General features: G+C 37.4%; 1 protein-coding gene across 4 annotated transcripts in view; it reads left to right on the plus strand.

The window, feature by feature from the left end:
* Positions 1 to 1,776: 1,776 nt before the first annotated feature.
* The window catches only part of LOC125239799 (trypsin-1-like), a 45,683-nt gene continuing 31,543 nt past the window's right edge, over positions 1,777 to 15,916 (plus strand). The window contains exons 1-4 of one of the 4 annotated variants that reach the window (XM_048147494.1): positions 1,777 to 1,907; positions 4,149 to 4,321; positions 4,964 to 5,070; positions 7,174 to 7,268. In XM_048147494.1, the coding sequence (XP_048003451.1) occupies positions 4,261 to 4,321; positions 4,964 to 5,070; positions 7,174 to 7,268 (263 nt within the window). In that variant the 5' untranslated portion in view covers positions 1,777 to 1,907; positions 4,149 to 4,260. Of the gene's footprint in view, positions 1,908 to 2,057; positions 2,180 to 4,148; positions 4,322 to 4,963; positions 5,071 to 7,173; positions 7,269 to 15,916 lie in introns of those variants that run through there. The other 3 variants (XM_048147493.1, XM_048147495.1, XM_048147492.1) reach the window with 3 other exon arrangements.

Genomic DNA, 15,916 nt, shown 5'->3' on the forward strand with positions numbered 1-15,916 from the left:
TGGACGGAAGAGACGTTTTTTGAATTCAGGCGGCGTGCGGAGACGTCCGTTGCGCGCCGCAAGACATGCGTCTTATGAGTGTGGATGGTCCCTAAGGGTGAAACCGCTCCCCGCGCCTGTTTGTCCGGTTTTTTGGGATTTTTATTAGATTTTCCTCAAGAATTATACCGGTCCGCACACAGGCAATTTTTTTCAAAGTTGTCCACCCCACCTTTTTTGTAACATGGGTATTTTTTACGCGATTCATACTCAGAATCGAGAGCTCTTTCGATCCTGATAGGAGAAAAAAAATGTCCCAAGATTTCCATACATTTTTTCGAACCTTCCATTCCGTTACCGCCATACAAAATGTATGAAAACGTGGTAACGGAATGGGGAAAAAACCTATGGACACTTTTTTCTCCTATTAGGATTGAAAGAGCTCGCGATTCTGAGTAGAAAACACATAAAAATTTCCAAATCTAGAAAAAAGTGGGGTGAACAACTTTGAAAAAAATGGCTCACTGTACAAGCATGCCGTTTTACGGTATGCCCACTAATTCTCCAGAATTTTATTAACCACTAGGTACATGGATCTAGTTATAATAAGAATAGAATGAAACCAAGTACCAAGGAATATATTAAGTATTAAAAATAAGAGCCCGAATTTTTTGAACATGCAAATTTTAATTATAATATAAATGTAGATTAGCTACCGCTAAACGACAACAAAGATATATGGGCATATTTTTGTACAACAATATTAACAAAACTCTAAATATTTACCCCCTATGCACATATGAGTGCAAGAAAAAACTTAAGTCCTGGTTGTTGTCATTAGATTATGAACAAACCGAGAGTATCTTACCTTAATAGATGCACACGTATATACACACACACACACACACACACACACACATTCATTTAAAAATTTTTGCTCTGTATTAATCTTAAATATTGGCACTGTTTTTACTATTTTAAAACAAGCCTAAAAAATTAAAAATTAAAATTAATTTAGTGAATAAAGAATAAATGTAAAATGTAAACTATATCACTAATACAAAGTAAATTGTATACTTGCAAAAAAATTGTTAGCTGTTAAGCAAAATTAGTGTAAGATTAGATTTATATGAAAACTAAATCTGGGAGAGGACACTGACTTCTGTAACACAGGTTCTACCTAGCTCAGAAGTCAGGGACCTACACATCTGGCTGTACTGTACATTTGCTCAATAAAATATTTTATTTATTTATTTATTTTATTATAATACTACCGAGAGACGGCATCGCGTGCTCAATGAAACGCTCCTCGTTACGGAGCGAAACATGTCGAGATTGTCGAACCATCGATTTTACGTTTAATTTTTACATAATATATTTTTTTCACCAGACCCACATTTGCGAGTTTATATTTTGTCCTAAGGTTGATTGGTAGAGAATGTCTTTAGGCAGTAAGCCTGCACTTTGTAGGTACCTTGATTTTTTTGCAGTAAAGTTTTTGGTCAAACATAAACAAAAATTATATCGTTGATTAGTCAAGTAAAATTTTGTTGGGTTCTGATAAGACTAGGTTGATGCCAAGAAAAAATCTAAAAGAACTAAAAAAACTTCCAAGACTTTATAACTTGCCTATTAGTGAACACGATTTGCTAAATGACAAAAGTATAAAAATTAATCACAAAAACAAAAATTGTGTTTGTCTTTATAGAAACTACCAACAAAAAAACTGACAGATCTACTTAAACTTCAAGATGGCTCAGATTTAATTACCCACTAATGTCCCGTCCGCCATGACAGTTGAGATTCTGCGCGAGCGCCGAACCGTCGCGCGCATCGCGATTCAATTGTTTCTGTCCGTGATTCACTTGTTTTGCTGAGGCCCTGACCTTTGTGGACAATGCATAATATTTAGTGTTTTCTGTAAGATAGTGCGTTAATTTAGGTTTTTTAATAATTAATGAAGTTTAATGACACTGAGAATCTAAGAATTAAAAACAGTTTTAATACAAAGAGTTTGCGGTCAGTGCATAAACTTAGTTATTGTATAAAAATCTGATTTGTTTACATGTTCAGGTTTTTGTATGATTTTATTGGGTTTATTTAGAAGGTTAGACCTTTTTAGTACATACTTACAAATAAACAGTTTAAAAAACGAAGAGTTCAAACTAGTTTTGTTGTTTGTGGAGTTCTCGAGCAAAAGGTACCATAATACTCACTAAGGACGCACTAACAGGTTTTTTAATGCACAAAAGAAAAATCTTACTGTAGCTACAAAAGGCGGACTTAATGCTTTAAGGGTTTAATTATTCGCATTTAGTTACGAGAAGGTTTCACCCTTATGTTTAGCGACAATATGATACCTTATACTAGAGAATGTCACGTTTTAGTACCTCCATGTTTTTGTTTTGTTTCGATTTAACACTTTCGCTACCAAGAACCCGACTGTCGGGTACACCGCTCGTAGAAGCGTAGCCGATTACATGGGTTTCCCCGTATGTAGCGAAAATGTCGTAGCGCCGCGTAGAGCCCGGTTTCGAAAGTGTTAAGTATCATTTTTTACTAAAGTTGTTGAAAAATTTTATAGGTACGCCCTGTATTTCATTTATCATGACGAACTTATTTAATTTAAAAAAAATACCGGGATAACTCGGGGATGATGATGACTTGATTGTGCAGTTGGGCCATTTTTTTTTTTCAAAGTTGTCCACCCACTTTTTGTTTGGATTTGGATTTTTTTATGTGGTTTCCGCTCAGAATCGCGAGCTCTTTCAATTCTAATAGGAGAAAAAAGTGTCTTAAGGTTTTTTCCCATTCCGTTACCATTTTGTCATACATTTTGTATGGCGGTAACGGAATGGAAGGTTCGAAAAAATGTATGGAAATCTTGTTTATTTTTTTTCTCCTATCAGGATCGGAAGAGCTCGCGATTCTGAGTATTAATCGCGTAAAAATTACCCATGTTACAAAACAAGTGGGGTGGACAACTTTGAAAAAAATGGCTCAGTTAAACAACGACTTTGCCCCTCTTGTAAATCAAATAACTATATTTTAAGGACAAGCTAGTTCGATCAATATTTTGTTTTTGGTTATTGTTTGCTAAGTATATTTTAAAGGCAACACATTATTTAATTATATTGATTTAGACTAACACGATTTGCACTCATAATTTTAGAACAAAATAGTGCCAAATATAAATGTAAGTGTTTACGCGATTAAGTCCCGTTTTGTTCTAACATTATTTAATTGTTTACATGGTTTGCATCTTAATGATAATGATATTTAAATTAACATCGTTAACAGTTTCCTGTATTTTATATCCAGTTTTCCTTATATTTTGGTCTACAGTCGGAATCCAAGATTTATTTACAATTGATTTGGAGTTAGACCAAACTAAGTAGGCAGAGATAGTCATTTAAAATTGTACTGTGCTCTGTCACATTAGGGGACCGTTCACGTATTACGTAATCATTGTAGGGGGTTCTTTGTTTTGCTTATTTTGATGACATGGGGGACGGGGGGTATGTAAATAGATGATAATTACGTCATCCGTAGTTATATAATTTTTTAAACAACCATAAAAGCAATTTATTCATAGGAAAATGTTTTCAAAGCATAATAGGGGATAAGATAAAGAGTTATTGCGTACTTTTGAGCGGGCGGAGGAGGGAGTAAATAATTGTAATAAACCCGCTTACCTAATACATGAACGGCCCCTAGCAAGTTAAAAACACTCGCTTTCAACTCGCTGTGGTAAATGCTTGATAAAATTATTTATATCGTGCTGTGTTGGTAAATAAATATCTTTTTTATACTATGTCGGTGGCAAACAAGCGTACGGCCCGCCTGATGGAAAGCGGTCATCGTAACCTATGGACGCCTGCAACTCAAAGAGTGTCACATGCGCGTTGCCACCCCATTAGAAACTTGTACACTCCCTTTTGCTGTGTTAAGTATAAGTTACACAGCAAAAAGGAGTGTACAAGTTCAAAGGAGGGTTCGGGTTGCCGACGACTCAAAGGACAATAGACGGAACAAATTAGTTCCGTAAGTCCTCCCGTCGTCAGCACACCGCACCCTCGTTGAGCTCTGGCAGCCTTACTCACCGGCAGGAACATAACACTATGAGTGGTATATCTTTTTATTTTATTTTATATTTCATTCGTTCATAGATATGGTTCATCCCAAAAGAACTTCAAGTGTTATGAGTGATGACCTAATATAATAAGTACTTAATAGTTATTTAAAGAATCAAAAATAAGACTGAAATATTTAATAAGAAAAATGAATAAAAAACTGTCAAGTGTTTTGGTGCTGTGTCTCGTCTATGAAGTGGTTTCTCAAGGTAATTTTTTTTTAAATTTCTACTTATAGTTATGTCTATAGTTTGAATCATAAATATTGAATTAATTGATTTATATCATTTACTTTGATGTTTTATAGACATTATTTTGTTCGGGTTGGTGTGTTGAGAAAATTTGTGTTTCACGTGTTTTCACTCGGTGGCAAAGTTTGTTAACCTTCATGCCTTGAAACCCTCGCAACGCTCAAGATTCTACGTTATATAATATTGGAATCTTTCGCTTGCTCGGGTATCAATATTGGCACGTGCGGTTAACAACAACTTTGCCCCCTTGTAAAACAAATAACTATTAGTGAATAATATCATATAAGTCTAAGGTTGGTCTAAAGGGTCCACTGAAAATCAGCGTCGTGGCACTGTGTGCTCCGACACACTGAGTGGTATCCTTTTTGGAACAACAATCCGTACATTTAATTTACCACTTATGCAACTGCCAAGATGTAACGTGTTGTTTCGAATAAATTTTATTTCATTTCATTTTTTATTTTATTTCATTTCATTTCATTTCAATAATCTCTGGAGGGAACTTGTTTTTTACTGCCCCATCAGTAATGCAACACAATATACAAAAGCAATTTGTCCAAGTAAAAACAAAAATCTTCGCTAACGCTCGGTCATTTTCAGCTCCAGGTGAGAGGTGTTCTCAAAATGGCGTCGCTGGGGTATGCAGAGCACTACGCGACTGTCAAGCTGTCACGGATAACCCGAAGAGTGAATGGTGGAAACTACCTGTAAGCTACACTTTACCTATAAGTACCACAGTCACAGAATACATTTTGGTGGTGGTGTGTCTTCTTTCGACACCCCTGCTGGGGTGTGAGTGGCCCCTTCCGCGCTGTGCGCTGTGGGGGCTGTGTCGGGGCGCGCCCCATCCGCGTGGGGCGTCTGTTTGTGGACGACTTGGCGATCCGGTGATTGGTCGGTCATCGGTGTCCGCTACCGGCCGTTATCCAACCCCGCGACCCCTAGCCTGGTGATACCGTTTGAGCGGGGCCAGGTTCGGGACCGCAGTGAAGGCGACCGGCAGCTCGGGCTAGCGTGGGCGTGGTGGTGGTGGTGATGTTGGTGTTCAGTGTGGTGTGGGGGTGTTGTCCTCTTCTTCTTGAATACATTTTGCCCCTCGTGAGGGCTACTTATAGTTCGATACTTACACGCGCGAGTGGGACAGGCCTGCCACAGTATAAAGCCTGGCGTCCACTAAGGCTCATCGAGTCTAGCCTCGTTAATTCGCTTTTGCACTTCCTATGAGACTGCGTCCATTGGTGACGCGTCGAATCGTATTCAAATGTATGAGAACTCAATTCGACGGGGTTCGATTCCGCCTTAGTGAACGCCAGGCTTAATGAAGAGTAATATCGTACAGTATGGCTACTCCCTGCTTCCCGCTGAAAGTTACGCCCACCCGCTCTCGGTTACCTCAGTCACCGCCTGTCAAGAACGCGACCAGTCGATCTGATCTCACTCATACAAGCAGGATACGCGTTGGCCTATAGTATGAATTTTCTGAGATGGTTTATTGGTTTTTGCCGTAATATGTTACCGTGTGGTGACGGGTTAAGAATTTCACCACCCCCTTTCTTCCCGTGGGTGTCGTAGAAATCGACTGTGGGATATGGGTTAAATTGTGGCGTAGGCGAGAGGCTGGCAACCTGTCACTACAATGTCGCAGTTTCGTTTTCTTTCAACCCCTTATTTGCCAAGAGTGGCACTGTAACTTTAGCAGTTTCATGTGCTCTGCCTACCCCTTTATGGGAAACAGGCGTGATTGTATGTATGTTAAACAAAAGCCTTTGTTTCTATTATTCACGGCGGCTAGCTCCCGTTTAAACGGCACGCGCTAAAGTCTCAGTGTAGTTAAAAAGCAACTATCATGATAGTAATAAGGTTGAAATTTATGAAACAGGTCGCAGTATGCAGGTAACTTTTTTCGATGACAAAACGTGTTATCTCCGAAATGGCTTTTTATGGATTTGAAGCTTATTAGGTACTATCATGATAGTTGCTTTTTAACTACACTGAGACTTTAGCACGTGCCGTTTAAACGGGAGCTAGCCGCCGTGAATAATAGAAACAAAGGCTTTTGTTTAACAGATTACGGCAAAAGCCAAATAATCACCTATACACGAGAAAATTCATACTAGGCTTAGAATAAATTTAGCATGGTTAGCGCATCGTAACTGGTGAATTTCCAATATGACTTGGAACTCCGGTTGCCGTTTAAGAAGTTTAACACTCTTACGGTAGATGTCGCTACGGGTCCCATTAACCTTAGTAGTGGAAAATTTCGCTGGCCTGGTTGAAGTCTTGGTGGCTCAGTTGGCAGAGCGCTGGAGTATCGATCCAGAGGCCGTGAGTTCAAGTCTCACCCAAGGCAGACATTTTCCACTTTTAAATTTATTCTAAGCCTAGTGGCATCGATTGCAGACGTTTCTGCTAATCAGAAGTTAAAAAAATTCATACTATACACGAGCTTTGACTGTGTGCGTAGTAACACGCTTCTTTCATTTATTTATTTTGACCGCCATTGTCCTAGGTGTGGCCACACTGTCCTGTCATAAGATTAAAGCTTAGGAACATACTACGCGGACGTCCGTCGTCGCGCGACCGCGGACGGGGATCTGGACAATGAATATACACTTAACCGTGCAAACTATCGGTCGACGGTCGTGGACGTGGCCTTGAGCGCATGGACGTCCGATCGAAATCTGGCTCGCTGGATGTTTTGGTCAGCCGAAGCCACGTCCCGAAGACCGTGCACACTGATCGATCGCGGACGCTGGACGGCGGACGTCCGCGTAGTATGTTCCTAGCTTAATTGTAACGTTGTTCCTCAGAGATGCGGTTTCGAGGGCTTCGACGTGATAATCTGCTGCGTGGAAGCACCCAGAACGACTTCCGCGAGACCCGTTGCCACTACGCCTCGGCCTGGGTAAGTACCCCTTATTATTAGAGTTATATTGACCGGGATATAGACCGTGATGACCTTTTCGACGCAGTTGCATGCATCATGATCACGGAAAACTGACGAAGGCGGGTGGATGTCAAAGTTGCGTAGACAGCGCGCCATCTACCCTCCTACGCGCGCGTTGGCTGCGTTCACTTTCAGCGTTACCACTGGTCGCATTCACACTAAAAAACATTTTTTTCAATTTTTCCAAATTTCAGCTTTCTAGTGCTAACGGTTGAGATTATCCGCGAACGGAAGTAGTAGGGTACCCCCGTTACCAGCCCGGGTCTGGGGCCTGCTCCCAGGACCCCACCACCGCCCATCCATGGTCTTGCTAAACCTAAAAAAAAAAAAAAAAAAAAAAAAAAAAAAAAAAAAAAAGTAATAGCCCCCATTTAGATTCATTGCGCTGGGTCCCGACGCTCTCAGAAGCCTCCTTCTAGTATTTACAGAATACGTTCTTTACACAATACACCTTGTGCACGACGGTTACAAAAGGATTACCGACCCTTTCTATTGTTCGATCTGGACTCGGCGCTAGACCATTGTTACCCTACCCAGCTACCTGGCAGTGTCATGCACACCTTTTCCTTGTGTCTCATACTGATCGGTATTTTATAATTAATTTTTAGTATAACTTTGTAATCATATGGATTGCGATTCTAACCTAACCTAACCTAATTAAAATACCTAACTTTTCCATTCGTAACCTAACCAAATTTAATTAAAACTTACTCTTAGTTAACCTAAGTAGTCTAGACTTACCTTTATGAAACCTAACTGAGTTTCACCTATTTTTACTTTTATTTCTATAAATGTAGGTATTTATGAAATGTATTATAATTACGTTTTAACTTAAGAACTTCTGAGTTACATTTAAGTTTATCCAAATACCTAAACTTAACGATCCTATCTAGCGTATCTTTCTTTTTCTCGAATATTTATGATATCTTATACCTATTTCTATCATACATCTCTTTGTTGTATTACCAAATTTGTACATATGATTAATAAGTCAATTTTTTGATTACGTCTTAATAAAAGTTAATTTCCCATCTTATCAAACTTTTTTTTTTTACATATATTTCAATGTTTTGTATCTGAATAAACCTCGGTAATTTTGTGAAGTTGCGTTTTTGCTTAATTGCTTTATTTATTGTACCTTCTTTGAATAATTTACTTACCTATGTCTATTATTATTTTTTATGACTTGTGTATTGTTTAAGAGAATGCATACTTTCAATAAACTTGTTACGACGTGAGAAACTGAGAACCGGTTAAAACATGTTTAAGGCTAATTCTATGTGAATAAAAATGTCTTTTGTGCATTTTTAAAGATAATATATATTTATTGTTTCCGTTTATTTGAATAATTCGGGTTTTGGGTAAAGAGATCCTTCGACGAACATGTCAAGGCATGATACTTTCTATTCATATTTAACAAAGAGCATTAACTGGTGTAAACATGTTTTAGACTAACGCACCGGTAATTCTTGTGACTTGAATTTATTATTGTAACAACTTAGTTGCTTTATTATAGATGTTTATTGTATTGTAAAATGACAAAAAGTTTATTGTTTGCGTTCAGGTATAAGATGAACTGGTTGAAACAAGATTTATGGTACGTTCCCCTGCTCTCTTAGTAGGGTACCCCCGTTACCAGCCCGGGTCTGGGGCCTGCTCCCAGGACCCCACCACCGCCCATCCATGGTCTTGCTAAACCTAAAAAAAAAAAAAAAAAAAAAAAAGTAATAGCCCCCCATTTAGATTCATTGCGCTGGGTCCCGACGCTCTCAGAAGCCTCCTTCTAGTATTTACAGAATACGTTCTTTACACAATACACCTTGTGCACGACGGTTACAAAAGGATTACCGACCCTTTCTATTGTTCGATCTGGACTCGGCGCTAGACCATTGTTACCCTACCCAGCTACCTGGCAGTGTCATGCACACCTTTTCCTTGTGTCTCATACTGATCGGTATTTTATAATTAATTTTTAGTATAACTTTGTAATCATATGGATTGCGATTCTAACCTAACCTAACCTAATTAAAATACCTAACTTTTCCATTCGTAACCTAACCAAATTTAATTAAAACTTACTCTTAGTTAACCTAAGTAGTCTAGACTTACCTTTATGAAACCTAACTGAGTTTCACCTATTTTTACTTTTATTTCTATAAATGTAGGTATTTATGAAATGTATTATAATTACGTTTTAACTTAAGAACTTCTGAGTTACATTTAAGTTTATCCAAATACCTAAACTTAACGATCCTATCTAGCGTATCTTTCTTTTTCTCGAATATTTATGATATCTTATACCTATTTCTATCATACATCTCTTTGTTGTATTACCAAATTTGTACATATGATTAATAAGTCAATTTTTTGATTACGTCTTAATAAAAGTTAATTTCCCATCTTATCAAACTTTTTTTTTTTTACATATATTTCAATGTTTTGTATCTGAATAAACCTCGGTAATTTTGTGAAGTTGCGTTTTTGCTTAATTGCTTTATTTATTGTACCTTCTTTGAATAATTTACTTACCTATGTCTATTATTATTTTTTATGACTTGTGTATTGTTTAAGAGAATGCATACTTTCAATAAACTTGTTACGACGTGAGAAACTGAGAACCGGTTAAAACATGTTTAAGGCTAATTCTATGTGAATAAAAATGTCTTTTGTGTATTTTTAAAGATAATATATATTTATTGTTTCCGTTTATTTGAATAATTCGGGTTTTGGGTAAAGAGATCCTTCGACGAACATGTCAAGGCATGATACTTTCTATTCATATTTAACAAAGAGCATTAACTGGTGTAAACATGTTTTAGACTAACGCACCGGTAATTCTTGTGACTTGAATTTATTATTGTAACAACTTAGTTGCTTTATTATAGATGTTTATTGTATTGTAAAATGACAAAAAGTTTATTGTTTGCGTTCAGGTATAAGATGAACTGGTTGAAACAAGATTTATGGTACGTTCCCCTGCTCTCTACCATATTACGAGTATAAAAGCCAAAGAGAGTCGAGGCTGAATAAGTATTCCTGTAGAGGCAGCCTTCTGTACCAGAGCTCCTTGTATCTAGTGTGGTATATAGAGAAGTGGAGTGTGCGTTCAAAAGTGAAGTGTTTATAGACAGATCCAACAATGGACGTGAGTATGTTTTTCTTTTTAAATTACTGTAACCCATATTGCCTTTTTATAATATTGTTTCGTCTAGTGTTCTTTGTATTTAATTAATAGAATTGTTAATAGTGTTTAAAATATTGTCTTTCATTGTTTCAGTTCTCTGAAAATACTTTCAAGAACTATTACTACCCGGAAAATCAGGGTGATTCAACCGATGAGGAAGGTACAGCTGGTTTCAAAGTTAAGCAAGCCCTCGCAAAGAAACGTCCTGGAAATAATATTGACAGCTTCTTTGAACGACCTAAAAAGCAGTGTAAAACCTTGAAACGGTCTTCGAATGTAAGCAAAAGTTCGCCAGAAGGCGTGGCTAATTTATCATCTGGACAAGATGATGGGGCGTATTCATCTCACTTAATTAAAATAGAGATATATGATATGCAAACAATCAAAAACATCCCATCCACGGAACACTGGAAGCACGCGGACGTCAGACTGAAGTATTTTGCGTTGGAAGACGACTTGGAATTACAAAATACGCGAAATATTGTATATAATATTACAAAACAATTAGCTTCTAAGGACACATGTGTAAAATATTTTATAGATAATAAGAAACAGTGAAAAATATAATTTTTAACGATAGCAGTAGGATAGTGTTAAAGTGTTTCACATTTCTTATCTTTCCTTTTTATGATTTAAGTAAATTTCCTTGTAAGATATTCTTTTGCATTGTTTCACATTCCAAACAAAATAAATAAGAAATAAAATGGTGTCAAATGTCTGTAGTTTTATAAAGGTTACTATGTGAGAATTCAAAATAAAAATCATTATTACCAGTACACGTATTTTTATTTATTTCACAAAAAAGGTCTTAAACATATTTCGTAATACTAGATCATTACATAAAGAATTATCAGAAAACAAGTTAAGCATATGTTTCATAGATTTTCCATGAAACTTAAAATACAAATAAACTAAACAATATTCACCACAAACAGAAGTGAAATGGTTTTGAAGTGATTTATTATTGTAAAACCACCGTCTCGTATTTCTATCTAGAAATGACTTATGATAACCGGAAGGTTTCCTGCCAAAGGAGTCAAAATATTCACCTACACCATTTACATCAATGTGTATAGCAACCCAATGGGAACCCGGTTTTGAATCAGGGTCCAAATTACTGACAATAAAGGTAGGTAGATTAACCCGAATAGGTATTTTGTTGGCAGCAAAAACATTTGAATTAAACAATGGGTTTAGTTTCCTCATACAAAATTGAATTTCTTTAGTATCCATAGTTAAGTAACATATACAAATTATTGATGATCATGCAAACAATGATGAATTCCAAATAAAATAAATTAAAGAGAACGGGGTATTTATATGTTTCTTAACTATTGTAATCTACAGATACATCACGATTTTTATTTATTTCAATTATATTATCAAATTCTGCATACACAATACAATTAATGGTACTAGTTAGAGCGGAATCAAAACGTACTTCTATCCGAACGCTACCATGTCTAACAAGATTCCAGTGTGAAGTTGAATTAGCAGATAAATCAGGAGTTAAATCAAAACACAATAAACAATAACCTTGACCAAAATCGGTTCTGCTTATTCCATTACCCTCGTTATGGAAATGAATACCAGTTCCAGAAAATAGAGTGTGATATGCTGCTGCTATTGTACCAGAACTAAATGAAGGTTGTAATGTTTTAGAAGGAACTTCATGACCATCTACGAACAAACTAAATGAATTCATATTATAATGTTGAAAATTAAACGGATTTAATGCTAAATTACCATTAAAACCTGAATTTGATACAAATCCAATAATACATCTTTTAGGAATTTGTCCGAGAAATATATTATCTAATGTTTTACCCTGAACCCCCGTTGGTATTGTGAGAACCTTAACTTCTGCCCTCGTAATGGGGTACTTCGCAGTTGTTGTGGCTAATACTTTTTGATGGGCTAACAAAACACTAGGATTGATTCTCGTTCTCCTTACAATGAGGCTGGCATCCATTATTTGTACTTTGAATTTTTTATCTTGGTGGCAAATAAGATTGAATGATTCTTTTGAGCGAACTAACTTAATACGTAGTTCTACACCATTTATTAAGAATTTCTCTTGATTAAATATATCACCATGTAAATGACCAATCATTTCTACTTCCTTACTCTCCTTGATAAATTCCAGCCTTTTGTTAAACCCTTTGTTGTTAACGTCAACAGTATCCATATAGCCCGGCGTATCTTCATACCACAATCCACAAGTAAGATGAGTTGTTTTGGCTGCTGGTCCGTAGTTGAGAAGATTTTCCATATAAGCACGGTAGGCATATGTATTGTTTGGTGGTGATATGAGTTTTTGATTTAAATATACATCAAGTTGATTAAAAAGAGAATGTAACCAGTTATTGGTGGGTCCAACTGCAGCATCTGCTTTTAATTTAGTACCATCTTGGTTCAACACTTTAGCAGTAATGTGTATCATTGTGTGTGATAGATCTATGTAGTCATCACCTGATCCAGGTACTTGAAATTCGATTGGACCGTCATCGCTTAAAGATGAAATTGGTTTATAATGAATCCACTGTCCGCTTCCAATGCTTGTTTGAGTTGATGGAAGGGCAAATATATCTAATTCAGATTTCGCACACTCACATGAATGATTATGTAAAAATGACATTATTTAGTTTGAAAATATATCGTTATTTATATCTTTTTTATTTTTTTTACTTCCTCTTCGTCGCGATGCTTTTAGAGCAATGAGCGGTTCCCTTCTTTTATTGGACATTTTATACCCAGATCCTGACATAAGGGAATCAATTTTTTCATCGGCCTTTCTTTTCAGGTTTGCACTTGCTTCCTTGAATCGTGATCGTATGGAACTGTCTATAGGGCGAGCATTTACCATATCAGATAAGAGTCCAACTCCTGCTCCTAAAGTTTCTTTTCCAATGGTTCTTAAACCACTAGATAATAAAGGGAGTACGGATCTAAATAGTCCTCCCAAAAAACTGCCTATACCATGTCCTCTTTGATATGGAACTCCCTTATAGACAATTCCTACACCAGAGCCGGCTTGGTGTGAATAATAATGTTCGTAAGGACAAGAGGTTGATGATCTGTTATACATCATTTTACACGTTGAAAGTGTAGTTTCACGCAAGAAGACCCAAATTGAAATGGTACTCTGACACCGGTTGTTGTTCTTATATCTATTTCAATTGTATCAAACTCTCTTCGTAAAACTGGTACATAGTGAGCAGGTGAGAAAATATGTGTTTTATAAGCTCCATAAATGAACTTAGTTGGATCTAAAGGTATTATTCTAAGTAACGATGTTATAACATCTCCAACTACTTGTGGATGAATGATATCTGTATAAACAAATATTTGAGATGGTAAACCTAAATATAAATTTGCTGGGTTTTTTCCCAATGTGATTTGTTTCAAATTTGTTCTTGGTTTAAAACCCATTTGAAGACTTAGTATTGGAGTTGTTATGATAGAAGTGATATCTTTATTTGATGTTGTTACTCCTATCATTTTTGTTAGTTCATCATAACGAAATTTAACATTATTTTTTAACTGAGGGTTTTCATTAAACGCTTGAAGAAAGTGATCTATATTATCGTAAGTAGTGGCTGGTATATGAGCTTTTATATCCACAATTTTTGAAGTCTTGTCAGCAGGCGAAAACACTTTTTTCTTTATATAAATTATGTTTTCATGCTCTTGTACATTATACATAGAACAAGGGTATTGAAATTCCACCAAACCAACTACCCATTCTCCATCCAATTTAATGGTCTTTGGTAATTTTGTTAAAAAATGTGCAGTCGTATTATCTGTGTAATAATCGGATGAACTATTACTTAACAAAGTTAAATAAAAGCTATTATCACTCATATTTTCTTTAAGCTTGATTCAGGTATCCAAGAATTAAATTTATTAGGATAACCTTGCCACTTCACTAGTATTTCCTTTCTGCCAGCAACTCGACGTGAACGTAATATTTTATCAATTTTATACTCGTTGGAGGGGAGGTAAGTTACTTTTTGTATTTCTTTTGAATAAAACGTCCCAATTATGCGTTCGCCTTCCAAATCCCTTAGTGTATAAACAATCCGAGGAGATCTTTTAATAATTGAATTAATTATAAATATTTCATCACTCCAATTACTTTCGTAACCTTTTTGAAATATATGTTTGTATTTAGTGATTCTAACATGATCTCCTACGTTTAGTTTTGCAGTTTCTGGTGAGATTTGTCTATCTGTATTGCGATCATATAAATTACACCAAACAGTCATAATATTATTAGAGTTAACATCAACTGGACACATTTTTATGCTTGAATGATAGCTGTGGTTGTAAGAATAAAGAAGATCTTGTAGAACATTTATGTAATTATATGTATTCTTATGAGTGAAGTAACGCCACATTTTCGTTTTAAGAGTTCTCTGGAACCTTTCTACTATACTTGCTTTAATATCAGGGTTATTAGTGGTATAACTAGTTTTTTAAAGGTGCGCGGGGCCCGAGGGCCCCGCGGTGTTCTTTTTTTGTTTTGCTTTTGTGCTTTGCTTATGCTTTTTGTTTTTGTGCTTTGCTTATGCTTTTGCTTTTTGTTTTAGAGCTATGCTTATGCTTTTTGTTTTTGAGCTATGCTTTTTTGTTTTTTTGCTTTGCTTGTTTGATTAATTGCTTGAGAGCACTCTCTGCCCGCAGCTCGGCCTGCGGCCTCGCGTGCTTGGGAGCCTGTCAGACACGCCCGGGCCTTCGGCCCTCCGCGTTGTTACTGTGGGGTTGTAGGAAGTTGGAGCTTAAACACGACCCAATAGTAAAAGTGTCTTGAGAAGCTCACGACGGGCCTACGGCCTGCGGCCTCCGGCCCGTCGTTTCGCTTCTCTAAGACACTTTTACTATTGGGTCGTGTTTAAGCTCCAACTTCCCGGTCCGCCGGCGAGCCGGTCAGGGACGCTCCGGGCCTTCGGCCCTACGCGGAGCTCGGCCTTCGGCCTTCGCTGGGTTTCGAAGCTCCGCGTCGGGCCTTCGGCCCGCCGCTTCGCTTGTTAAGATACTTTTTGTTATTGATTTGCTTGGGAGCACAGTCTGTACGCAGCTCGGCCTGCGGCCTTCGCGTGCTTGGGAGCACTCTGCCCGCAGCTCGGCCTGCGGCCTTCGCGTGCTTGGGAGCCTCTCGTAAACGCTCCGGGCCTTCAGCCCTCCGCGTAGTTACTGTGCGGGTTGTAGGGAAGTTGGAGCTTAAACACGACCCAATAGTAAAAGTGTCTTGAGAAGCTCACGACGGGCCTGCGGCCTGCGGCCTCCGGCCCGTCGTTTCGCTTCTCTAAGACACTTTTACTATTGGGTCGTGTTTAAGCTCCAACTTCCCGGTCCGCCGGCGAGCCGATCAGGGACGCTCCGGGCCTTCGGCCCTACGCGGAGCTCGGCCTTCGGCCTT

Source organism: Leguminivora glycinivorella, chromosome 26 (genome assembly GCF_023078275.1).
Source record: "Leguminivora glycinivorella isolate SPB_JAAS2020 chromosome 26, LegGlyc_1.1, whole genome shotgun sequence".
NCBI classification, from domain to species: Eukaryota; Metazoa; Arthropoda; class Insecta; order Lepidoptera; family Tortricidae; genus Leguminivora; species Leguminivora glycinivorella.